The sequence below is a fragment of the Eleutherodactylus coqui genome, chromosome 1 (genome assembly GCF_035609145.1).
Source record: "Eleutherodactylus coqui strain aEleCoq1 chromosome 1, aEleCoq1.hap1, whole genome shotgun sequence".
In the NCBI taxonomy this organism is placed as follows: Eukaryota; Metazoa; Chordata; class Amphibia; order Anura; family Eleutherodactylidae; genus Eleutherodactylus; species Eleutherodactylus coqui.
The window spans coordinates 267,965,829-267,992,672 of NC_089837.1; the positions used below are offsets into that span (position 1 = coordinate 267,965,829).

Consider the following 26,844-nt stretch of genomic DNA (forward strand, 5'->3'; position numbering starts at 1 on the left):
TCAAAAACATGATGGCGGCGGCTACTCGGTCCCCAGTCGCCACTATTTTTCACGGTGTGCAGTCCCAGCCCTGCACGACCACGTCTCACGCAACACTGGACGCGCCCTCACCAACGCGGTTACTGGAAAGGTCCACTTAACAACGGACACGTGGACAAGCACAGGTGGGCAGGGCCACTATATCTCCCTGACGGCACATTGGGTAAATTTAGTGGAGGCTGGGACCGAGTCAGAGCCTGGGACCGCTCACGTCCTACCCACCCCCAGAATTGCGGGCCCCAGCTCGGTGCTGGTATCTGCGGCAGTGTATGCCACCACCACCAAACCCTCCTCCTCCTACGCAACCTCTACCTCACAATCAAGATGTGTCAGCAGCAGCATGTCGCCAGCAGTTGGTGTCGCGTGGCAGCACAGCGGTGGGCAAGCGTCAGCAGGCCATGCTGAAACTAATCAGCTCTGGAGAGAAGAGGCACATGGCCCACGAACTGTTGCATTGTCTGACAGAGCAGACCGACCACTGGCTTGCGCCACTGAGCCTGCAACCGGCCATGGTCGTGTGTGACAACGGCCGTAACCTGGTGGCGGCTCTGCAGCTCGGCAGCCTCACGCACGTGCCATGCCTGGCCCACGTCTTTAATTTAGTGGTTCAGCGGTTTCTGAAAAGCTACCCACACGTGTCAGACCTCCTCGGCAAGGTGCGCCGAGTCAGCGCATATTTCTGCAAGTCCAACACGGACGCTGCCACCCTGCGGACCCTGCAACATCGGTTTAATCTGCCAGTGCACCGACTCTACGCTGCACATGTTGGCCAGGCTGTATGAGCAGCGTAGAGCTATAGTGGAATACCAACTCCAACATGGGCGGCGTAGTGGGAGTCAGCCTCCACAATTCTTTACAGAGGAGTGGGCCTGGATGGCAGATATCTGCCAGGTCCTTGGAAACTTTAAGGAGTCTACCCAGATTGTGAGCGGCGATGCTGCAATCATTAGCATCACCATTCGTCTGCTATGCCTGTTGAGAAGTTCCCTGCAAAGCATAAAGGCTGACGCATTGCTGTCGGAAATGGAGGCGGGGGAAGACAGTATGTCGCTGGATAGTCAGAGCACCCTCATGTCTATATCTCAGGGTGTTGAGGAGGAGGAGGAGGGGGAGGAGCCTGAGGAGGAGGGGGGGAAGAGACAGCTGGGCCCACTGCAGAGGGTACCCATGCTGCTTGCCTCACATCCGTTCAGCGTATATGGCCTATGGAGGAGGAGGAGGATCCTGAAAGTGATCTTCCTAGTGAGGACAGCGATGTGTTGCGTACAGGTACCCTGGCACACATGGCTGACTTCTTGTTAGGATGCCTTTCTCGTGACTCTCGCGTTAGACGCATTCTGGCAACTACGGATTACTGGGTGTACACACTGCTCGACCCACGGTATAAGGAGAACCTTTTCACTCTCATTCCCGAAGAGGAAAGGGGTAAGAGAGTGATGCAATACCACAGGGCCCTGGTGGACAAACTGATGGTAAACTTCCCATCCGACAGCGCTAGTGGCAGAAGGCGCAGTTCTGAGGGCCAAGTAGCAGGGGAGGCGCGGAGATCAGGCAGCATGATCAGCACAGGTAGGGGAACACTCTCCAAGGCCTTTGGCAGCTTTATGGCTCCCCAGCAAGACTGTGTCACCTCTCCCCAGTCAAGGCTGAGTCGGAGGGAGCACTGTAAAAGGATGGTGAGGGAGTACGTAGCCGATCGTACGACCGTCCTCAGTGACGCCTCTGCTCCGTACAATTACTGGGTGTCAAAGCTGGACACGTGGCACGAACTCGCGCTGTATGCCCTAGAGGTGCTTGCTTGCCCTCCGGCTAGCGTCTTGTCAGAGAGGGTGTTTAGTGCAGCTGGGGAAATCATCACGGATAAGCATACCTGCCTGTCAACTGACAGTGCCGACAAGCTTACACTCATAAAGATGAACAAAGCCTGGATTTCCCCAGAGTTCTCTTCTCCACCAGCGGAGAGCAGCGGTACCTAAAGATTATTTTTGCTGCAACCGCGCATGCAAGCATTGTTCTCTATCACCGTAAAAAACAGGGACATTTACCTTTGTCAATCTGCGTATGATATTCGTCCTCCTCCTCCTGAAACCTCACGTAATCACCCCGAACGGCCAATTTTTCGATGGGCCAAAAGGCTCATATAACTTTTGTAAACAATATTTATACGTTTCTATTCTAATTAAAGCATTGAAACTTCCACCTGAACCAATTTTTTTAACTGTGCTGCCTCCAGGCCTAGTTACAAATTAAGCCACAGTAAGCTCAGCGAGTAATGAGTTTCACCTGCCCTCTGGGTTGGGCATGGGCAATTTTTCTGGGGTACATTTGTACTGTTGGGCCCTCACCTACAATGTAATCCAAGTAATTTTTATGGGCATCGCCTGCACTCATGGTACACCAATGTGTCAGGGGTTGGCCTACACTTTTGCTACAGAAATGTAACTCGGTTCTACCTGCCTATACTTCTACCACAGTAATGCTACAGGGATCTGCCTATACTTCTGCAACAGAAATGTAACTTTGGCCTGCCGATACTTCTGCTCCTGAAATGTTACCATGGTCTGTGTATACTGTTACTACTGTAATGTTACTAATACTGGGCTCTGCCTATACTGCTGCTACGGAAATGTTACTGGAGTCTGTCTATACTGTTACAATTGAAATGTAACTAATACTGGGCCTTGCTTATAGTGCTGCTACGGAAATGTTAATGTGCTGCTCTGCCTATACTGCTGCTACGGAAATGTTACTGGGGCCTGTCCATACTGTTACCACAGAAATGTAACTAATGCTGGGCTCTGCCTATACTGCTGCTACGGAAATGTTACTAGGGTCTGTCTATACTGTTACCACTGAAATGTTACTAATACTGGGCTCTGCCTATACTGCTACTACGGAAATGTTACTGGGGTCTGTCTATACTGTTACCACAGATATGTTACTAATACTGGGCTCTGCCTCTACTGCTGCTATTGAAATGTTACTGGGGTCTGCCTATACTGTTACTACTGAAATGTTACTAATACTGGGCTCTGCCTCTACTGCTGCTATTGAAATGCTACAGGGGTCTGGCTATACTGTTACTACTGAAATGTTACTGGGCTCTGCCTATACTGCTGCTACTGAAATCCTACTGGGGTCTGTCTATACTGTTACCACAGAAATGTTACTAATGCTGGGCTCTGCCTATACTGCTGCTAGGCAAATGTTACAGGGTCTGTCTATACTGTTACTACTGGAATGTTACTAATACTGGGCTCTGCCTATACTGCTGCTACGGAAATGTTAATGTGCTGCTTTGCCTATACTGCTGCTACTGAAATGTTACAGGGCTCTGCCTACACTGCTGCTACTGAAATGCTACTGGGGTCTCTCTATACTGCTGCAAATGAAATGTTTTTGGGGTCTGTCTATAATGCTGCAAATGAAATGTTACTGGGGTCTGTCTATACTGTTACTACTGAAATATTACTGGGCTCTGCCTACACTGCTGCTACTGAAATGTAACTGGGGTCTGTCTATACTTCTGCAACTGAAATGTTTTTGGGGTCTTTCTATACTGTTACTACTGAAATGTTACTGGGGTCTGTCTATAATGCTGCAACTGAAATGTTACTGGGGTCTGTCTAAAATGCTGCAACTGAAATGTTTTTGGGGTCTGTCTATACTGTTACTACTGAAATGTTACTGGGGTCTGTCTATACTGCTGCAAATGAAATGTTACTGGGCTCTGCCTACACTGCTGCTACTGAAATGTTACTGGGGTCTGTCTATACTGCTGCAAATGAAATGTTACTGGGGTCAGTCTATAATGCTGCAAATGAAATGTTACTGGGGTCTGTCTATACTGTTACTACTGAAATGTTACTGGGCTCTACCTACACTGCTGCTACTGAAATATTACTGGGGTCAGTCTATAATGCTGCAACTGAAATGTTACTAGGGTCTACCTAGACTTCTGCAACATAACTGTTAGTGGGGTCAGCTTATACCATTGCTACAGGAGTACTTCAGGGGTCTGTGCATAGTATGGCTACACTAAGTTTTCACATCGCGGTGTTCTACGTATCTGGCCCAAGAAAAAAAAACTAGTCTGACTGGGGCATGCAGTGTGGGCCGAAGCCCACCTGTATTTTATCTGACGTTAGCTCTGCTATCCAGGGCACTGCAATGGGATTTATTCATGTACCGCCGGTGGGTTCCAGGGAGCCACCCGTGCTGTGGGTGCACACAGAATTCCCATAGCGGAGTTGTACCTGCCTGTGACTATTAATTAAAAAACCCCAGTATGACTCGGGCATGCAGTGTGGGCCGAAGCCCACCTGTATTTTATCTGACGTTAGCTCTTCTGTCCGGGGAACTGCAATGGGATTTATTAATGTACCGTCAGTGGCTTCCTGGGACCCACCCATGCTGTGGGTCCACTCCATACAGACTTCCCATAGGGGAGTTGTACCTGCCCGTGACTATTATTTAAAAAAAACAAGTCTGACTGGGGCATGCAATGTGCGCCGAAGCCCACCTGTATTTTATCTGACGTGAGCTCTGCTATCTGGGGCACTCCAATGGGATTTATTTATGTACCGTCGGTGGGTTCCAGGGAGCCACCCATGCTGTGGGTCCACTCCACACAGACTTCTCATTGGGGAGTTGTACCTGCCTGTGACTATTAATTAAAAAACCCCAGTCTGACTCGGGCATGCAGTGTGGGCCGAAGCCCACCTGTATTTTATCTTACGTTAGCTCAGCTGTGCGGGGCACTGCAATGGGATTTATTTATGTACCGTCGGTGGGTTCCAGGGAGTCACCCATGCTGTGGGTCCACTCCACACAGACTTCTCATAGGGGAGTTGTACCTGCCTGTGTCTATTTATAAAAAAAAACCCAGTCTGACTAGGGCATGCAGTGTGGGCCAAACCCCACCTGTACTTTATCTGACGTTACCTCAGCTATCCGGGGGACTGCAATGGGATTTATTTTTGTACCGTCGGTGGCTTCCTGGGACCCACCCATGCCGTGGGTCCACACAGACTTCCCTGAGCGGAGTGGTGCCTGCCCGTGACTATTATTTAAAAAAACGAGTCTGACTGGGGCATGCAGTGTGGGCCGAAGCCTACCTGTATTTAATCTAACGTTAGCTCTTCTATCCGGAGCACTGCAATGGGATTTATTTATGTACCGCCGGTGGGTTCCAGGGAGCCACCCGTGCTGTGGGTGCACACAGAATTCCCATAGCGGAGTTGTACCTGCCTGTGACTATTAATTATAAAACCCCAGTCTGACTGGGGCATGCAGTGTGGGCTGAAGCCCACCTGTATTTTATCTGACGTTAGCTCTTCTGTCCGGGGCACTGCAATGGGATTTATTGATGTACTGTCGGTGGCTTCCTGGTACCCACCCATGCTGTGGGTCCACTCCACACAGACTTCCCATTGGGGAGTTGTACCTGCCTGTGTCTATTAATTAAAAAACCCCAGTCTGACTCGGGCATGCAGTGTGGGCCGAAGCCCACCTGTACTTTATGTCACGTTAGCTCAGCTATCCAGGGCACTGCAATGGGATTTATTTATGTACCATTGGTGGCTTCCTGGGACCCACCCATGCTGTGGGTCCACACAGACTTCCCAGAGCGGAGTTGTACCTGCCTGTGACTATGAAAAAAGGGCATGGAGTGTGGGCCGAAGCCAACCTATACTTTATCTCACGTTAACTCAGCTATCCGGGGCACTGCATTGGGACAAACTAGAGGAGCAATACAGCACTAATGAGTCGTTCACAGCTACGCTAGCATTGGAGTCCGTAGTAGGCCCACGATTGCTGAGGGTTTGTGCAGAGGCCTATGTCCTGGGTGCAGTGAAAGTCCGCTTCATGCCTACTATTGCTGAAGCTGTGGGCCAAGGCTAATGTCGTCGGCGCGGTGCAAGTCTGCCATGTTTGGCCGCTCTGATTTATTTATTGTTCATGTCTTGGGTTGCCTAGGACCCACCTATGCTGTTGGTGCACACTTAGTTCCCATCGCGGTGTTTGACCTGTCTGGCACAAAGACACTGACTGACTTGGGTAGGGGGCAGAGTGCAGATGGCTTTCCCCTTGCAGTGTCGATTGAGCTATGCGACACCTAGACAAAATGAATACTGTGTGGGCAGATGAATTCCCCATTGCTATGTAACTCATGCCCACGTTTGCAGCTCCTGACGGAGGTGGCACAGGATTGGAATGAAGATTGAACGTCAATTTCTCATCGATTCTCTGCAGCATTGTGGGCTATCGCCCCGCTCCTTTTAAAGAGGGTCGCTACCTGGCCCTGCCAACCCTCTGCAGTGTGTACCTCTGGTTCCTCCTCATGGCAGACGCACTTCTAAATAGACATGAGGGTGGTGTGGCTATGAGGCCAGCGTGTGGCATGAGGGCAACTGAAGGCTGCGCAGGGACACTTTTGTGTGCGCTGTGGATGCAGGGTCGTGCGCGCGCGCGGGGGGGGCAGCATGTAACCCAGGAGAAGTGGCAGCGGTGTGTCCCACAGGCAGTGCTTGGTTGGAGGTAGTGTGGTGCTTAGCTAAGGTGTGCCTTGCTAATGAGGGTTTGTCCGAAGTAAAAATTGTTAGGGGGGAAGGCTCACTCTTGCCGCTATTGTGGCTTAATAGTGGGACCTGGGAACCTGAGATGCAGCCCAGCATGTTGCCCCTCGCCTGCCCTATCCATATCTGTGTCGTTTCCATCACTTTAGGTCTTGAAGATTTGCACAAATGAAAACCTTAGCGAGCATCGGCGATATACAAAAATGCTCGAGTCGCCCATTGACTTCAATGGGGTTCGTTACTCGAAACGAACCCTTGAGCATCGCGGAAATCTCGACTCAAGCAACGAGCACCCGAGCATTTTGGTGCTCGCTCATTTCTAAAAACTATGTAACGTAATTAACACAAGAGAGGACATTATACGATTGCAAATGGATCTAGATAAGTTGGGGATTTAGGCTGAAAAGTGGCAATAGGAAACTACTGGGTAAAAATAACATGAAAAAGGACTTGGGGATTTAAATTAACTGTAACTTAATTGGAACAAGCAGTGTCAGGCAGCTGCTGCCAAGGCAAATAGGATCATGAGGTGCAGGGTGCATTAGAAGAGGTATAGGCGCAGATGATAAGAATATTGTTCTTCCTCTTTACGATTAAAAAAGTTTGGTACCGTGTTAGCCAGTAGAGCAAAATGTGATTGTTCCCAACAAGAGATACCAAGTAATCTTGTAGATATGATACCTTTTAATGGCTAACAAAAATACATGATGAGAATGATGAGTATGTTGAAAAGCTCGCTATAACATCATGTATTTTTGTTAGCCATTAAAAGGTATCATATCTACAAGATTACTTTGTTTCTCTTGCTGGGAACAATCACATTTTCCGCTTTACAAATCACTGGTCAGACTACATGTGAAATATTGTGTACAGTTTTGGGCACCGATACTCAAGGACATATCAGACCTTCCGCTGCTTCAATACGGGCAACTGTAATAAAATAATTATAAATGGAATGGGTGGACTATAATACCCAGATAGATTAACTAAATTGGAGTTATTAGGTATCAGGTCGCGGTACAAATGGAGGAGGCGAATACCATTGTCAGAAAAGAAGCCAGAGATCAGTATCAGGAGATCTTATGTTGTGGTACAAATGGAGGAGGCAGGTAGCATTGTCAGGAAGGAAGCCAGAGGTCAGTATCAGGAGGTCTCATGTTGCGGTACAAATGGAGGAGGCGGGAAGCGATGTCATGAAGGAAGCCAGAGGATGGTATCAGGAGGTTTTTTTGAAATAGCAGAGGAGTAGGCAGGAGTAAAGCTTGATCAAGGCTCTGAAGCACAATAATGACCTATTGAGGGAGTGGCAGGAACAAGCTTTTATTGTCAACCTAACCAGGAACAGAGGCGAGATTAGGATAGGGGCTGGGTTTGTAGGATCTGGGAACAAGGTAAAGAGTTAAGGCCCATTTACACTGGACAAATATCGGGCAAACGATGCCCAACACTCATCTCCACGCATACTCGCTCCCGTGCTGCTGCACAGGAGCAAGTATCACCCTCTACTGGGCGCTCTGTCAGAAAGCCAGTGATACTTGCTTCTGTGCAGCAGCATGGGAGCGAGTATGTGCAGGGATGAGTCTTATTCCTGATGTATGAACCGCTCACAAAAGTATTTAAGATTGTTTTAAAAATTCCCCATTTACTACCTGTCCTAGTTGATAAGGTTAAGGTCAACTCTAAGCTGATTAAACTTTACCTTCCTAAAGTTTAGTATTTCTATAGCTCCCAGATAAAACTCCCTATTAAAAGAAAAGTGGAAATTTATTATATTATGGTCACTATTTCTCATGTGTTCCCCGACCTGCACCCTTGATATTCTGTTAGGTTTACTTTCCGAAAATCCAGATAGTGAATGTCCCCCATAATAATTACCTCATTGTGATTTGCCACTTCATCTTAGTAATATATTTAAAAGAGAAAAACAGCGAGAACATTAAATTCAGTTTTTATTTATGCTTCTGTGCTCCTCAAACCGAACAGAGGAACAAATGGTTAACTGAGGCTAATGGCAGTGTGAACGGGCCCTTAGTCACACATTGAATTTACAGGATTCACTTCTCCTCCGGCTTCAGACACTCTTCTAGCCTTTCTCTCAGCCTTTAGGTGAACTGCTTGGGGCTCACTCACACAGGCATATGTTGCACATGTATTATGCGTGTATTTTTCACATGCATAAGATGTGGTGCTGAAACCTATTGATTTCTAATGGGCCACTCACATGCAGATTTGGTGTGTAATATGCATCAATATAGGCTATGTACATGCGTATTTGCTGTGTACTGCATATTTTACACGTGTGAAAAATATGCACAGAATAAGTCAGACACATAAGCCCATGTGAGCGAGCCCTTAGTGGCTTCCTAGACACAGACCTCCACTCCATGTTTTACTGTCTTACATGTCCATGCTGAATAGACATTTGCCAACTTCTTCTTTTCATTACTTGTCTGGCTACCTGGTACCTACTGTCTTGACTCCCTAGGCGCTCATGTGGTCTCAGTAACACAGTGCCTCACTTCCTGTTTAAAGACTCTATTTTTATTCTGTGGTACTACAGCACCATCTAGTGGCCACTATTACCATCTTAAATATGCAGGCAATGTGTATGATTATATTTAGAGTAGAGCAGAATTCAAAACAGCAACAAGCACAGAAACATCAGCTAAGGCCTTAGTCAGACGGGCGTTTTTTTCGCGCGATTTGCGCATGCGCATGCGTCCGGTGATTTTTTAAAACCCTTGCTTTGCAATGGTATCGGACTCATGAGCGCTTTTTATGCGCTCGTCCGATAAATTATAGAACAAAAATCGCAGATCACACCTATCTGAGATCTGCGATTCCTGTTCTCTTCTCTATATGCGCTGAATGGGGCCGGCGGCAGCAGCGCTGACCCCATTGAGAACATATAGAAGACAAATCATTCTTCTCTGCCACAGCTGTAACAGCTGTGGCAGAGAAGAATGATGTTTGCCCATTGAATTCAATGGAGCCGGCAATACAGCCGGCTCTATTGAAAGCAATGCGCTGTCGGCGAGCGCGGGATGAATTGTCGGGAAGGGGTTAAATATATAAGCCCTTCCCTGCAATTCATCCAGAAATGTGTAAAAAAAAAATATATATATATATATATACTCACCTGGTCCCGGCAGACGTTTCCCGGCAGATTGGTCCCTGCGCTGAGCCAATGAGAGGCAGCAGTCACTCACCCATTCATGAATTCATGACTGGGTGTGTGAGTGAGAGCTGCCTCTGATTGGTCAGGCTGTGACCAATTAGAGGCAGCTCATTCAGCAGGCAGGGATTTTAAAGCCCCAGCTGCTGAATACTATAGAGAAGCAGTTCAGGAGAACTGCCGGCGGCCGCGGCTGAACTCCGGCTGCAGCGGAAAGGTGAGTATACATTTTTATTTATTTTTACACATTTCTGGATGAATTGCAGGGAAGGGCTTATATATTTAACCGCTTCCCGACAATTCATCCCGCGCTCGCCCGCAGCGCATTGCTTTCAATGGAGCCGGCTGTATTGCCGGCTCCATTGAATTCAATGCGCTGGACAGCTCTGGCCTGTTTCTAATGAAACGCAGCTAGGAGCAGATTTTTCGGGCGATTTTTTTGGCCCCGGTCACGCGATTTGCGGATGTGCATCCGTCATGCGATCTGCAAATCGCGCGAAAAAACGCCCGTGTGACTAAGGCCTTACAGTGTTTTGTAAAGGGGTAAGTATCAGGTACTTCCAGTTCACCCCTTTTACAATCTATTATGTCTGTTTGATAACAGAAGAGACAACTGCTTTATATATTAACCCTTTCCAATCATATTTGTATCCTCGCTTTCCTACGGGGCTTACTCTTTTTCTGCCATTATACAACAGAGCTATCTGCTTGCTGAAGCCAGTACTACATGAGGTGACACATTGGATAGGCTCTGATAGCAGAGAGGCTGGCAATATACCGTAAGAGAACCCCAATCGACATCTTCCAACATCGGAGCTGTACAGCCTTAAATCATAATGTCTTCAGACGTCAGACAGTGGATTGGAAAGGGTTAATGAAAATATCCTTGAGGCTTGCTTTACTATTGCTTCACAATTTTTCAAACCTTGTTATTGTCCAGTAGGGGATTTTGCTGCATCAAACATCTTTTTCCTGCCTTCCATTCCAGACATTGCTTCCACATTCTTGCGCCAATCACTAACTTCAACTGGACGCTCCTAAATGATAAAAACACAGGTTAACCTTTTTCTCTTTGATGGAAAAAAAAATCTTATTGTTTAACTTTTAGTGACTGGCCTATTTTGTGCCTTAATGACATAGCTTTTTTGTATAGTTTTTCCATCATCACATTTCAAGAGCCCTAACATTTTTGATTATGGGATTAGGAGGAAACCTCTGAAATCCCACCATTGTTTTTTTGAGTTTTGCTTTTACGGAATTCACCATGCAGTATAAATAACATAATAAATGTATTCTCTGGATCAGCAGAATTATGTTGATACCAAATTTATATATTTTTTTTTCGCGTGCAAACATTTTAAAGACAATTTTTTTGTGATAGATTTTCTCAGAAATTTCTGCAACTGTACAATTCATCTGAATGGGGCTTAAGGAAATCCATGCACATGCTTCGAAAACATTTTTATCCAGATACGTATATTTTTGAGACTAAAAGACGTACCAAGGTCATACAAAATAGGAAAAAAAAAAGTGAAACTTCTATAATAGTTTTAGAAAGTGAAAAAAACGGTTGTTGCCACTAACTGCTCCAGGCTAGTGTTTTCTTTATTGGTACTCTAGGGTAGAAAAATTGGCTTGCTATTTTACCCCATGTATTTCAGTCACAGAAATTTTTACAACAAACCTGCCATTTGTGAACATACTCAAAGTCAAATCATTTAAAATTATTATACCTTCTCAGTGTCCTCCTTCTTCACGGACTTTAAGTTAGCACGCAGATCCATAGAGACTTTGTGTTTTGAGCCAAGTAGTGCACGGAGCATAGCATCAGCTGATACCCTCACTCGACGTAATGCTGGTCTTTTAAACTTCCCACGCAAATCTAGCACTTTCATCTTCAGGTCTTGAATCTACCATAGAAAATATTATACAAAATTGAAATATTTAAATGATGATCAATTGTAGGTCATAGGATAGATTGGAAACATTCATACTCCACAAAATGCCAATCTTCAAAATTTCAAACTTCACGTGTCCCACTAATGCAGTTTTCTAGGGTTTGTTTTTGCTGATAATAGTAACAGAATGTAAGCCTGAAAAAAAGATATGTGTCATCTGGTTCAGTCTAATTTGCTGCAATGTTGATCCAAAGGAAGGCAAAAAAAACCTTATGAGGTAGAAGCCAATTTTCCTCATTTTAGGGAAAAAGTCCCTTCCCAATTCCAAGTCTAGCAATCAGAATAACTCCCTAGATCAACAATAGAGATGAGCGAGCACCAAAATGCTCGGGTGCTCGTTACTCGAGACGAACTTTTCGCGATGCTCGAGGGTTCGTTTCGAGTAACGAACCCCATTGAAGTCAATGGGCGACCCGAGCATTTTTGTATATCGCCGATGCTTGCTAAGGTTTTCATTTGTGAAAATCTGGGCAATTCAAGAGAGTGATGGGAACGACACAGAAACGGATAGGGCAGGCGAGGGGCTACATGTTGGGCTGCATCTCAAGTTCCCAGGTCCCACTATTAAGCCACAATAGCGGCAAGAGTGCCCCCCCCCTCCCAACAACTTTTACTTCTGAAAAGCCCTCATTAGCAATGCATACCTTAGCTAAGCACCACACTACCTCCAACAAAGCACAATCACTGCCTGCATGACACTCCGCTGCCACTTCTCCTGGGTTACATGCTGCCCAACCCCCCCCCCCCACGACCCAGTGTCCACAGCGCACACCAAACTGTCCCTGCCCAGCCTTCAGCTGCCCTCATGCCACGCCACCCTCATGTCTATTTATAAGTGTGTCTGCCATGAGGAGGAACCGCAGGCACACACTGCAGAGGGTTGGCAAGGCTAGGCAGTGACCCTCTTTAAAAGGGGTGGGGCAATAGCCCATAATGCTGTACAGAAGCAATGAGAAATCCAATCCTGTGCCACCTCCATCAGGAGCTGCACACGTGGGCATAGCAATGGGGAACCTATGTGCCACACACTATTCATTCTGTCAAGGTGTCTGCATGCCCCAGTCAGACGGCGTTTTTTTATAAATCGTCACAGGCAGGTACAACTCCGCAATGGGAATTCCGTGTGCACCCACAGCATGGGTGGCTCCCTGGAACCCACCGGCTGTACATTAATGTATCCCATTGCAGTGCCCATCACAGCGGAGGTAACGTCCGATTAAATGGAGGTGGGCTTCGGCCCACACTGCATGCCCCAGTCAGACTGGGGTTCTTTAGAAGTAGACACCTGCAGTTACAACTCCCTGTGGACCGACAGCATGGGTGGGTGCCAGGAAGCCAGCGGCGGTACATAAATATATCCCATTGCAGTGCCCAACACAGCTGAGGTAATGTCGTGCTTAATGCAGGTGGGCTTCGGCCCACACTGCATGCCCCAGTCAGACTGGGGTTCTTTAGAAGTGGACACATGCAGTTACAACTCCCTGTGGACCCACGGCATGGGTGGCTCCCTGGAACCCACCGGCGGTACATAAATATATCCCATTGCATTGCCCATCACAGCTGAGGTAATGTCGTGCTTAATGCAGGTGGGCTTCGGCCCACACTGCATGCCCCAGTCGGACTGGGGTTCTTTAGAAGTAGTTACATGCAGTTACAACTCCCTGTGGACCGACAGCATGGGTGGGTGCCAGGAAGCCAGCGGCGGTACATAAATATATCCCATTTCAGTGCCCAACACAGCTGAGGTAATGTCGTGCCTAATGCAGGTGGGCTTCGGCCCACACTGCATGCCCCAGTCAGACTGGGGTTCTTTAGAAGTAGACACATGCAGTTACAACTCCCTGTGGACCCACGGCATGGGTGGCTCCCTGGAACCCACAGGCGGTACATAAATATATCCCATTGCATTGCCCATCACAGCTGAGGTAATGTCATGCTTAATGCAGGTGGGCTTCGGCCCACACTGCATGCCCCAGTCAGACTGGGGTTCTTTAGAAGTGGACACATGCAGTTACAACTCCCTGTGGACCGACAGCATGGGCGGGTGCCAGGAAGCCACCGGCGGTACATAAATATATACCATTGCAGTGCCCAACACAGCTGATGTAACGTCAGCTTTAATGCAGGTGGGCTAAAAATTCATTTGATTACACTGTAGGCGAGGGCCCCCAAAAATTGGTGTACCAACAGTACTAATTTATCTGAGAAAAATTGCCCATGCCCAACCAAGAGGGCAGGTGAAACCCATTAATCGCTTTGGTTAATGTGGCTTAATTGGTAACTAGGCCTGGAGGCAGCCCAGTAAAAATAAAAATTGGTTGAGGTGAAAGTTTCAACGCTTTAATGATTAGAAAATGATTTAAAAATTGTTTAGAAAAATTATATGACTGAGCCTTGTGGGCCTAAGAAAAATTGCCCGTTCGGCGTGATTATGTGAGGTTTCAGGAGGAGGAGGAGGAGGAGGAGGGATATTATACACAGATTGATGAAGCAAAAAGGTCCCCGTTTTTGATGGTGATAGAGAACGATGCTTCCATCCGCGGGTGCAGCCTACGTATTGCTTAGGTATCGCTGCTGTCCGCTGGTGCAGAAGAGAAGTCTGGGGAAATCCAGACTTTGTTCATCTTGATGAGTGTAAGCCTGTCGGCACTGTCGGTTGACAGGTGGGTACGCTTATCCGTGATGATTCCCCCAGCCACACTAAACACACTCTCTGACAAGACGCTAGCCGCAGGACAAGCAAGCACCTCCAGGGCATACAGCGCGAGTTCAGGCCACGAGTCCAGCTTCGACACCCAGTAGTTGTAGGGGGCAGAGGCGTCACCGAGGACGGTCGTGCGATCGGCTACGTACTCCCTCACCATCCTTTTACAGTGCTCCCGCCAACTCAGCCTCGACTGGGGAGCGGTGACACAGTCTTGCTGGGGAGCCAGAAAGCTGGCAAAGGCCTTGGAGAATGGTCCCCAGCCTGTGCTGTACATGCTGCCTGATCTCTGCGCCTCCCCTGCTACCTGGCCCGCGGAAATACGCCTTCGGCCACTAGCGCTGTCGGATGGAAAGTTTACCATCAGTTTGTCCACCAGCGCCCTGTGGTATAGCATCATTCTCGAACCCCTTTCCTCTTCGGGAATGAGAGTGGAAAGGTTCTCCTTATACCGTGGGTCGAGCAGTGTGTACACCCAGTAATCCGTAGTGGCCAGAATGCGTGTAATGCGAGGGTCACGAGAAAGGCATCCTAACATGAAGTCAGCCATGTGTGCCAGGGTACCTGTACGCAACACATGGCTGTCTTCACTAGGAAGATCACTTTCAGGATCCTCTTCCTCCTCCTCCTCCTCCTCCTCCTCTGGCCATACACGCTGAAAGGATGACAGGCAAGCAGCATGTGTACCCTCAGTAGTGGGCCAAGCTGTCTCTTCCCCCTCCTCCTCATGCTCCTCCCCCTCCTCCTCTGGCCATACACGCTGAAAGGTTGATAGGCAAGCAGCATGTGTACCCTCAGCAGTGGGCCAAGCTGTCTCTTCCCCCTCCTCCTCATCCCCCTCCTCCTCAACCCGCTGAGATATAGACATGAGGGTGCTCTGACTATCGAGCGACATACTGTCTTCCCCGCCTCCGTTTCCGAGTGCAAAGCGTCTGCCTTTATGCTTTGCAGGGAACTTCTCAAGAGGCATAGCAGAGGAATGGTGACGCTAATGATTGCAGCATCCCCGCTCAGCATCTGGGTAGACTCCTCAAAGTTTCCAAGGACCTGGCAGATGTCTGCCAACCAGGCCCACTCTTCTGTAAATAATTGAGGAGGCTGACTCCCACTACGCCGCCCATGTTGGAGTTGGTATTCCGCAATAGCTCTACGCTGCTCATAGAGCCTGGCCAACATGTGGAGCGTAGAGCTCCACTGTGTCGGCACGTCGCACAGCAATCGGTGCACTGGCAGATGAAACCGATGTTGCAGGGTCCGCAGGGTGGCAGCGTCCGTCTTGGAGTTGCGGAAATGTGCGCTGACCCGGCGCACCTTTCCGAGCAGGTATGACAAGTGTGGGTAGCTTTTCAGAAAGCGCTGAACCACCAAATTAAAGACATGGGCCAGGCATGGCACGTGCGTGAGGCTGCCGAGCTACAGAGCCGCCACCAGGTTACGGCCGTTGTCACACACGACCATGCCCGGTTGGAGGCTCAGCGGCGCAAGCCAGCGGTCAGTCTGCTCTGTCAGACCCTGCAGCAGTTCGTGGGCCGTCTGACTCTTCTCTCCTAAGCTGAGTAGTTTCAGCACGGCCTACTGACGCTTGCCCACCGCTGTGCTGCCATGCTGCGCGACACCGACTGCTGACGACATGCTGCTGCTGACACATCTTGATTGCGAGACAGAGGTGGCGTAGGAGGAGGAGGGTGGTTTAGTGGGGGAAGCATATACCGCCGCAGATACCACCACCGAGCTGGGGCACGCAATTCGGGGGGTGGGTAGGACGTGAGCGGTCCCAGGCTCTGACTCTGTCCCAGCCTGTACTAAATTCACCCAATGTGCTGTCAGGGAGATATAGTGGCCCTGCCCGCCTGTGCTTGTCCACGTGTCTGTTGTTAAGTGGACCTTGGCAGTAACCGCGTTGGTGAGGGCGCGTACAATGTTGCGGGAGACGTGGTCGTGCAGGGCTGGGACGGCACATCGGGAAAAGTAGTGGCGACTGGGAACCGAGTAGCGCGGGGCCGCCGCCGCCATCATGCTTTTGAAAGCCTCCGTTTCCACAAGCCTATACGGCAGCATCTCCAGGCTGATCAATTTGGCAATGTGCACGTTTAACGCTTGAGCGTGCGGGTGCGTGGCGGCGTACTTGCGCTCGCGCTCAAACAGTGGCGCTAGCGACGTCTGGATGCTGCGCTGAGAGACATTGCTGGATGGGGCCGAGGACATCGGAGGTGAGGGTGTGGGTGCAGGCCAGGAGATGGTAGTGCCTGTGTCCTCAGAGGGGGGTTGGATCTCAGTGGCAGGTTGGGGCACAGGGGGAGAGGCAGTGGTGCAAACCGGAGGCGGTGAACGGTCATCGTCCCACCTTGTGGGGTGCTTGGCCATCATATGCCTGCGCATGCTGGTGGTGGTGCCTCCCCAGCTGATCTTGGCGCGACAAAGGTTGCACACCACTGTTCGTCGGTCGTCAGGCGTCTCTGTGAAAAACTGCCACACCGTAGAGCACTTTGACCTCTGCAGGGTGGCATGGCGCGAGGGGGCACTTTGTGAAACAGTTGGTGGATTATTCGGTCTGGCCCTGCCTCTACCCCGGGCACTCCGTCCACGTCCTCTAGGCCTACCCCTACCCCTCAGCATGGTGTATTACCAGTAGTGCAGAAACAGAACGCTGTAATTAAATGTGCCACTTATTGGCCTGTGGTTGGAGGCTGACTTCGCTCACGGAACGCCAGGAAATAATTTTGCGCAAGCCTGCTGTAACACTTAGCTGGCTGCGTATGAATTAGGAGGACTACTACACCCAGCAGAGACCCAGAACACTGAGGACAGTCACAGGCAGCCCAAATAGATTTTTTTCCCCAAATGTTTTTGCAAAGGCCCACTGCCTATATTCAATCAATATATCTCTTCTCTGCGTCACCACTTCAGTCCCTGGAGTATGTCAAAGAACTGCAGAGTGTTGCACTGTGGACTGCAATACAGCGGTGATTTAACAGCCCAGACAGAGCCAGGAAATAATTTTGCGCAAGCCTGCTGTAACACTTAGCTGGCTGCGTATGAATTTGGAGAACTACTACACCCAGCAGAGACCCAGAACACTGAGGACAGTCACAGGCAGCCCAAATAGATTTTTTCCCCAAATGTTTTTGCAAAGGCCCACTGCCTATATTCAATCAATATGTCTTCTGTCCCTGCCTAAGCGCTTCTGGCCCTGGAGTATTACTGCAGGGCGCAATGCTCTGCACGGCCGATATAACAAAAAAAAAAAAGTGCAACACTGCAAAAAGCAGCCTCCACAGTACTGCACACGGTTAGATGTGGCCCTAAGAAGGACCGTTGGGGTTCTTGAAGCCTAAAATACTCCTAACACTCTCCCTATAGCAGCTCCACCAAGATAGCACTTTCCCTAAAGTATGTCAGAACGCATCTGTGGCGAGCCGCGTGAGGGGCCGATTTTTATACTCGGGTGACACCTGATCTCGCCAGCCACTCACTGCAGGGGGGTGGTATAGGGCTTGAACGTCGCAGGGGAAAGTTGTAATGCCTTCCCTGTCTTTCTATTGGCCAGAAAAGCGCGCTAACGTCTCAGAGATGAAAGTGAAAGTAACCTGAACATCGCGTGGTACTCGTTACGAGTAACGAGCATCTCGAACATGCTAATACTCGAACGAGTATCAAGCTCGGACGAGTACGTTCGTTCATCTCTAATCAACAACCCTTCTGAAATAATCAGTGACTCTAACATGTAATATTGTTAAATTGAAGAAAGGCATCCAGATCCCTCTTGAACTCTTTTAGTGCGTTCGCTATCACCACGTTCTCAGGCGAAGAGTTCCATAGTCTCACTGTTCTTACAGTAAATAATCTGCTTCTATGTGGTTAAAAAAACCTCCTATTCTCTAGATGTAAAGGGGAACCCCTTTGTTGCAGTCACGATCCTGGGTAAAAGTAGATCATTAGAGAGATCTCTGTACTAAACTCTAATAGATTTATACTTCGTTATTAGGTTGCCGCCTTAGCCATCTTTTGTTCAAAACTAAATAACCCTAATTTTGATAACCTATCTGGGTATTATAGTTTAACTAATCCATCTCTATGAATTAAGTTGCCTGTCTTTGAACCTGCTCAAGCTCTGATATGTCTTGAGTACTGGTGCCCAAAATTGTACACAATATTCCCCGTGTGATCGGTCTGACCAGTGATTTAGGAGGAGGAAGAACAACGTCTTTTAATGTATCTCATGATTCTACTTGCCTTGGCAGCAGCTTCATGACATTGTTTACAACAGTTGGGTTTACAGTTAACAAAGATACCCAAGTCGTTTTCTATGTCAGGGTTACCCAATGGTTTCCTATTTAGTGTAACATAGTATGCTAGGCTGAAAAAAGACAAATGTCCATCCAGTTCAGCCTGTTTCCACTCCCTCTTGTTGATCCAGAGGAAGGCAAAAAAAAAGACGGAAGAAGCCAATTTAGTGTATAACAGTGACATGTATTTACTCTGCTCATGTGCATAATCTTACATTTATCTATGTTAAATCTCATTTACCACTTTTCTGCCCAAATCCCCAGCTTATCCAAATCCTTTTACAACCATATACTGTCCTCTATTATGTTAATTATTTTGCATAGTTTTGTATCATCTGCAAATATTGATATTTTACTGTACAATCCTTCTACTGGGTCATTAATAAGTATATTAAAAAGCATAGGGCCCACACTGAACCCTGTTGTATCCCACTAGCGATGGTGAACCAATCTGCGTATGTTACCATACTAATAACCACCCACTTTCTCTCATTGAGACAGTTACTTACCCACTTACACACATTTTTTCCCAGACCAAGCATTCTCATTTTATATACCAACCTTTTATGCGGCACAGTATTAAACACTTTTGAAAAATCAAGATAAAGAAGATCCAATGACTATCCATGGTCCAGTTTAGAACTTACCTCCTCTTAAACCCGTGTTGATATGGCGTTTTACAGCTATCTTCATTGAAGTACTCCAGAATAGCATCTTTTCAAGCATTTTACCCATAATAGAAGTAAGACTTACTGACCTATAGTTTCTGGGTTCACTTTCTGACCCCTTTTTGAATATTGACACCACATTTACTATTCAACAATACCCTATTACTATAGAGTCGTTAAATATAAAAAAACAATGGTCTGTAATATAAAAATTACTTAATTCCCCTTAAAACCGGGGGTGTATGCCATCGGAACCTCACTGTTTGTCTATTTAAATCTATTTAAGGTGATTCTGTAATTCTTCCTGGGTTAGAGTACCTTTTCACAGTATGACTGTCAGGTGCATAGGCGCCCTAGAGGTGTACTAGTACTGTCCTGTGCTACACAGTACTGCTAGTACTGTCCTGTGCTACACAGGAGTGATATTGGATACAAAAGAATAAAGGTGGAGTTGGCCAGGGATTGTTCCAGCCCACCTGCCTTCATTTACAGTAAACCAGAGTCACTCATAGAATGAGTGACTCCTGTTTACACTGCGTAGGAAACTACTCAGCAGTCTTCCTTATCAGTGAGCTGAAACAGAACAACTAGTGGCAACTGAGCAACTTCTCACTCAATATACTGTCGGGGGCTGTGTGCACACAGGGCGACAGTCAGCCAAAATTGATCATTTGAGTAGTTATTCGGGTGACTATCAGCCTGTCTAAAAGTAGCTGGCTTAGACTGGTGACATTTAGTGGAGAATTCACCTTGTAAGGGCGCCCACCCACTGGCGTTTGCGTTTTCCGCGGGAAAAAAAACGGCGTTTTCGCGGCGTTTTCGCGGCTTTTCCGTTAATTTCCATTGACATTCATGGGTGCATTCGGAGAAAAATAAGGACACATATGCAACTGACAGTTCCTATGTTAAAAACGCAAACGCAACGCAAAAAAAACGCCAGTGGACAGGAACACATGTTATCTCTATGCCTGTGCAGGAAAAACGCAAAACGCAGGTAAAAAAACGCCAGTGGGTGGGCGCCCTAACTCTGCATTTTACCTGACATTTAATTTTCCTCTGTGAATACACTGGAGAAAAAAAAAACTTTTTAATACATTTTTTTTAGTTAGTTTTACTCTCTTTGACAATAAGCCTCTTTGTCTCCATCTTCGCTGCTTTTATCTGGGTTTTAACTGCTTTTTTGCTTTCGTTTTGTTTTAGTAGTTTAAAGTCTTTCATTTGTTGTTTATTGCCCCTTTAACACCTTTATTGAGCCTCTCCTATTCCTAACACTTTATTCCTTTAAGGCATGAGCCATTCTGAGTGAGTATTTAAGATGCTTTTCAAGATTTGTACTCTTGTTTTTGAGGATAACTTTGCCTCCCTAAAGTTTAGTAGTTTTGTAGTTCCCCAATAAAACTCCTCATTGAAACACAAGTGGAAATGTATTATATTATAGTCACTATTTCCCAGGTGCCCCCCAACCCACACCCATATTATTTTGTCAGGTCTGTTGGTTATTATTGAATCTAAAATGGCCATCCCCCTAATTGGGTCCTGTACGAGTTGGGAAAGGCAATTACCTTTAGTTATTGACAAAAACGTGTTACCTTTATGAGATCCACAGGTTTCAGCTTTCCAGTTCTTATCCGGATAGTTGAAGTCTCCCATATGTTCATGTAGTGTGGGCTTTAAACAGGATTTACAAAAAGACAAACCCTTCCTCCTTTCTCCTATTTACAATCCCTTCTGAACAGACTGTAACCCTGTAAGTTAACTGCCCATTAACTATTTTCAATAGTTTTCCTTAGACATTATTACTTCCAGTTCGTCAACTTTATTGGTCAGACTTCTAGCATCACTCACCATGCAGTTTAGGTATTTTTTTTATATTAAGTGTATACTTACTAACTGTTCTGACAGTTCTAACTTTACTAACCCCTTCCAGCACTCTACCTCTACTCTCATTGCTTAATCCCAGATCAGAAAAACAATGTGGCTCAATATTTATTAACAACTCACAGAAAGTGTTTAAACTACTAACACAAGAAGGCAGTGAATAGAGATGAGCGAACGTACTCGTCCGAGCTTGATGCTCGGGCGAATATTAGGGTGTTCGGGATGCTCGTTACTCTTAACGAGCACCACGCGGTGTTCGGGTTACTTTCACTTTCATCTCTGAGACGTTAGCGCGCTTTTCTGGCCAATTGAAAGACAGGGAAGGCATTACAACTTCCCCCTGTGACGTTCAAGCCCTATACCACCCCCCTGCTGTGAGTGGCTGGCGAGATCAGATGTCACCCGAGTATAAAAATTGGCCCCTCCCGCGGCTCGCCTCAGATGCGTTGTGAGTTAGCTGAGGGAAAGTGCTGTTGTGTTGGAGCTGCTGTAGGGAGAGTGTTAGGAGTGAGTGTAGGCTTCAAGAACCCCAACGGTCCTTCTTAGGGCCACATCTATCCGTGTGCAGTACTGTGGAGGCTGCTGTTAGCAGTGTTGCACAATTTTTTTTTTTCAAAATCGGCTGTGCAGAGCATTGCGCCCGGCAGTAATACTACAGGGACAGAAGTGGTGGTTAGGCAGGGAGAGTGTTAGGAGTGAGTGTAGGCTTCAAGAACCCCAATGGTCCTTCTTAGGGCCACATTTAACCGTGTGCAGTACTGTGCAGGCTGCTGTTAGCAGTGTTGCATATTTTTTTTTTTTCAAAATCGGCTGTGCAGAGCATTGCGCCCTGCAGTAATACTACAGGGACAGAATTGTGTAGGCAGGGCCAGAAGACATATATTATTGATTCAATATAGTCAGTGGGCTTTTTCTTTAAAAAAAAAAGGGAAACATTCTATTTGGCCTGCCTCTGACAGTCCTCAGCGTTCTGGGTACGTGTGTGGTGGGTGGAGAACGTAAAGAAATCATACGCAGCCAGCTACGTTTAACAGCAGGCTTGTGCCAATTTATTTCCTGCCTGGGAAAAAATCACCGCTCTGCTGCACTTCATATAACACTGCAGTTCTGTGGAACACAGTTCTTATCTGATTGAATATAGTCAGTGGGCCTTCCCTTTAAAAAAAAAAAGGGAAACATTCTATTTGGCCTGCCTCTGATAGTCCTCAGCGTTCTGGGTACGTGTGTGGTGGGTGGAGAACATAAAGAAATCATACGCAGCCAGCTACGTTTAACAGCAGGCTTGCGCCAATTTATTTTCTGCCTGGGAAAAATCATCGCTCTGCTGCACTTCATATAACACTGCAGTTCTGTGGAACATAGTTCTTATCTCATTGAATATAGTCAGTGGGCCTTCCCTTTAAAAAAAAAGGGAAACTTTCTATTTGGCCTGCAGGCTTGCGCCAATTTATTTCCTGCCTGGGAAAAATCACCGCTCTGCTGCACTTCATATAACACTGCAGTTCTGTGGAACACAGTTCTTATCTGATTGAATATAGTCAGTGGGCCTTCCCTTTAAAAAAAAAAAAGGGAAACATTCTATTTGGCCTGCCTCTGATAGTCTTCAGCGTTCTGGGTACGTGTGTGGTGGGTGGAGAACATAAAGAAATCATACGCAGCCAGCTACGTTTAACAGCAGGCTTGCGCCAATTTATTTCCTGCCTGGGAAAAAATCACCGCTCTGCTGCACTTCATATAACACTGCAGTTCTGTGGAACACAGTTCTTATCTCATTGAATATAGTCAGTGGGCCTTGCCTTTAAAAAAAAAAGGGAAACATTCTATTTGGCCTGCAGGCTTGCGCCAATTTATTTCCTGCCTGGGAAAAATCACCGCTCTGCTGCACTTCATATAACACTGCAGTTCTGTGGAACACAGTTCTTATCTCATTGAATATAGTCAGTGGGCCTTCCCTTTAAAAAAAAAAGGGAAACATTCTATTTGGCCTGCAGGCTTGCGCCAATTTATTTCCTGCCTGGGAAAAATCACCGCTCTGCTGCACTTCATATAACACTGCAGTTCTGTGGAACACAGTTCTTATCGCATTGAATATAGTCAGTGGGCCTTCCCTTTAAAAAAAAAAAGGGAAACATTCTATTTGGCCTGCAGGCTTGCGCCAATTTATTTCCTGCCTGGGAAATCACTGGTAATACAGCATGCTGAGGGGTAGGGGTAGGCCTAGAGGACGTGGACGTGGCCGAGGACGCGTAGGCCCAAGTGAGGGTGTGGGCACAGGCCGAGCTCCTGATCAAGGTGTATCGCAGCCGACTGCTGCGCGATTAGGAGAGAGGCACGTTTCTGGCATCCCCACATTCATCGCCCAATTAATGGGTCCACGCGGGAGACCTTTATTAGAAAATGGGCAGTGTGAGCAGGTCCTGTCGTGGATGGCAGAAAGTGCTTCCAGCAAGCTATCATCCACCCACAGTTCTGCGCCGTCCAGTGCTGCAAATCCGAATCCTCTGGCTGCTGCTCCTCCTTCCTCCCAGCCTCCTCACTCCACTACAATGACACATGCTCAGGAGCGGGAAGACTCCCAGGAACTGTTCTCGGGCCCCTGCTCAGATTGGGCAGCAGTGGTTCCTCTCCCACCAGAGGAGTTTATCGTCACTGATGCCCAACCATTGGAAAGTCCCCGGGGTCCAGGGGATGAGGCTGGGGACTTCCGGCAACTGTCTCAAGACCTTTCAGTGGGTGAGGAGGACGATGACGATGAGACACAGTTGTCTTGCAGTGAGGTAGTAGTAAGGGCAGTAAGTGCGAGGGAGGAGCACACAGAGGATTCGGAGGAAGAGCAGCAGGACGATGAGTGTTGCTAGTGTGCAACGCCTACTCAGGACAGGTCTTCAGAGGGGGAGGCAAGGGCAGCAGCAGGGCAGGTTGCAAGAGGCAGTGCGGTGTCCAGGGGTAGAGGCAGGGCCAGACCGAATAATCCACCAACTGTTTCCCAAAGCGCACCCTCGCGCCATGCCACCCTGCAGAGGCCAAGGTGCTCTAAGGTCTGGCAGTTTTTCACAGAGACGCCTAACGACCGACGAACAGTGGTGTGCAACCTTTGTCGCGCCAAGATCAGCCGGGGAGCCACCACCAACAGCCTCACCACCACCAGCATGCGCAGACATATGATGGCCAAGCACCCCACAAGGTGGGACGAAGGCCGTTCACCGCCTCCGGTTTGCACCGCTGCCTCTCCCCCTGTGCCCCAACCTGCCACTGAGATCCAACCCCCCTCTGAGGACACAGGCACTACCGTCTCCTGGCCTGCACCCACACCCTCACCTCCGGTGTCCTCGGCCCCATCCACCAATGTCTCGCACCGCACCGTCCAGCCGTCGCTAGCGCAAGTCTTTGAGCGCAAGAGCAAGTACGCCGCAACGCACCCGCACGCTCAAGCGTTAACCATCCACATAGCGAAATTTATCAGCCTTGAGATGCTGCCGTATAGGGTTGTGGAAACGGAGTCCTTCAAAAGTATGATGGCGGCGGCGGCCCCATGCTACTCAGTTCCCAGTCGCCACTACTTTTCCCGATGTGCCATCCCAGCCCTGCACGACCACGTCTCCCGCAACATTGTACGCGCCCTCACCAATGCGGTTAGTGGCAAGGTCCACTTAACTACGGACACGTGGACAAGCACAGGCGGGCAGGGCCACTACATCTCTCTGACGGCACATTGGGTGAATTTAGTGGAGGCTGGGACAGAGTCAGAGCCTGGGACCGCTCACGTCCTACCCACCCCCAGAATTGCGGGCCCCAGCTCGGTGGTGGTATGTTCGGCGGTGTATGCTTCCCCCACTAAAGCACCCTCCTCCTCCTCCTCAACCTCTGTCTCGCAATCTAGATGTGTCAGCAGCAGCAGGACGTCGCCAGCAGTCGGTGTCGCGCGGCGTGGTAGCACAGCGGTGGGCAAGCGTCAGCAGGCCGTGCTGAAACTACTCAGCTTAGGAGAGAAGAGGCACACGGCCCACGAACTGCTGCGGGGTCTAACAGAGCAGACTGACCGTTGGCTTGCGCCGCTGAGCCTCCAACCGGGCATGGTCGTGTGTGACAACGGCCGTAACCTGGTGGCGGCTCTGCAGCTCGGCAGCCTCACGCACGTGCCATGCCTGGCCCACGTCTTTAATTTGGTGGTTCAGCGCTTTCTGAAATGCTACCCACGCTTGTCAGACCTGCTCGTAAAGGTGCGCCGGCTCTGCGCACATTTCCGCAAGTCCCACACGGACGCTGCCACCCTGCGGACACTGCAACATTGGTTTAATCTGCCAGTGCACCGACTGCTGTGCGACGTGCCCACACGGTGGAACTCTACGCTCCACATGTTGGCCAGGCTCTATGAGCAGCGTAGAGCTATAGTGGAATACCAACTCCAACATGGGCGGCGCAGTGGGAGTCAGCCTCCTCAATTCTTTTCAGAAGAGTGGGCCTGGTTGGCAGACATCTGCCAGGTCCTTCGAAAGTTTAAGGAGTCTACCCAGGTGGTGAGCGGCGATGCTGCAATCATTAGCGTCACCATTCCTCTGCTATGCCTCTTGAGAAGTTCCCTGCAAAGCATAAAGGCAAATGCTTTGCGCTCGGAAACGGAGGCGGGGGAAGACAGTATGTCGCTGGATAGTCAGAGCACCCTCCTGTCTATATCTCAGCGCGTTGAGGAGGAGGAGGAGGAGCATGAGGAGGATGAGGAGGAGGGGGAAGAGACAGCTTGGCCCACTGCTAACGGTACCCATGCTGCTTGCCTGTCATCCTTTCAGCGTGTATGGCCTGAGGAGGAGGAGGCGGAGGAGGAGGAGGAGGAGGAGGAGGATCCTGAAAGTGATCTTCCTAGTGAAGACAGCCATGTGTTGCGTACAGGTACCCTGGCACACATGGCTGACTTCATGTTAGGATGCCTTTCTCGTGACCCTCCCGTTACACGCATTCTGGCCACTACGGATTACTGGGTGTACACACTGCTCGATCCACGGTATAAGGAGAACCTTTCCACTCTCATTCCCGAAGAGGAAAGGGGTTTGAGAGTGTTGCTATACCACAGGACCCTGGCGGACAAGCTGATGGTAAAATTCCCCTCCGACAGCGCTAGTGGCAGAAGGCGCAGTTCCGAGGGCCAGGTAGCAGGGGAGGTGCGGAGATCGAGCAGCATGTTCAGCACAGGCAGTGCAACACTCTTTAAGGCCCTGGACAGCTTTATGGCTCCCCACCAAGACTGTGTCACCGCTCCCCAGTCAAGGCTGAGTCGGCGGGAGCACTGTAAAAGGATGGTGAGGGAGTACATAGCCGATCGCACGACCGTCCTCCGTGACGTCTCTGCCCCCTACAACTACTGGGTGTCGAAGCTGGACACGTGGCCTGAACTCGCGCTGTATGCCCTGGAGGTGCTTGCTTGTCCTGCGGCTAGCGTCTTGTCAGAGAGGGTGTTTAGTGCGGCTGGGGGAATCATCACAGATAAGCGTACACGCCTGTCAACCGACAGTGTCGACAGGCTTACACTCATCAAGATGAACAAAGCCTGGATTTCCCCAGAC

At 48.6% G+C, this 26,844-nt stretch overlaps 1 protein-coding gene across 1 annotated transcript in view; it reads right to left on the reverse strand.

Annotated features, from left to right (window-relative positions):
- TNNI1 (troponin I1, slow skeletal type) overlaps positions 1-26,844 on the reverse strand; it is a 134,671-nt gene that overhangs the window by 55,891 nt on the left and 51,936 nt on the right. Inside the window, exons 4-5 of the mRNA XM_066608655.1 lie at positions 11,526-11,702; positions 10,718-10,829 (exon numbers count right to left, since the gene is read on the reverse strand). Of these exons, the coding sequence (XP_066464752.1) occupies positions 10,722-10,829; positions 11,526-11,702 (285 nt within the window). The 3' untranslated portion in view covers positions 10,718-10,721. The remainder of the gene's footprint in view (positions 1-10,717; positions 10,830-11,525; positions 11,703-26,844) is intronic.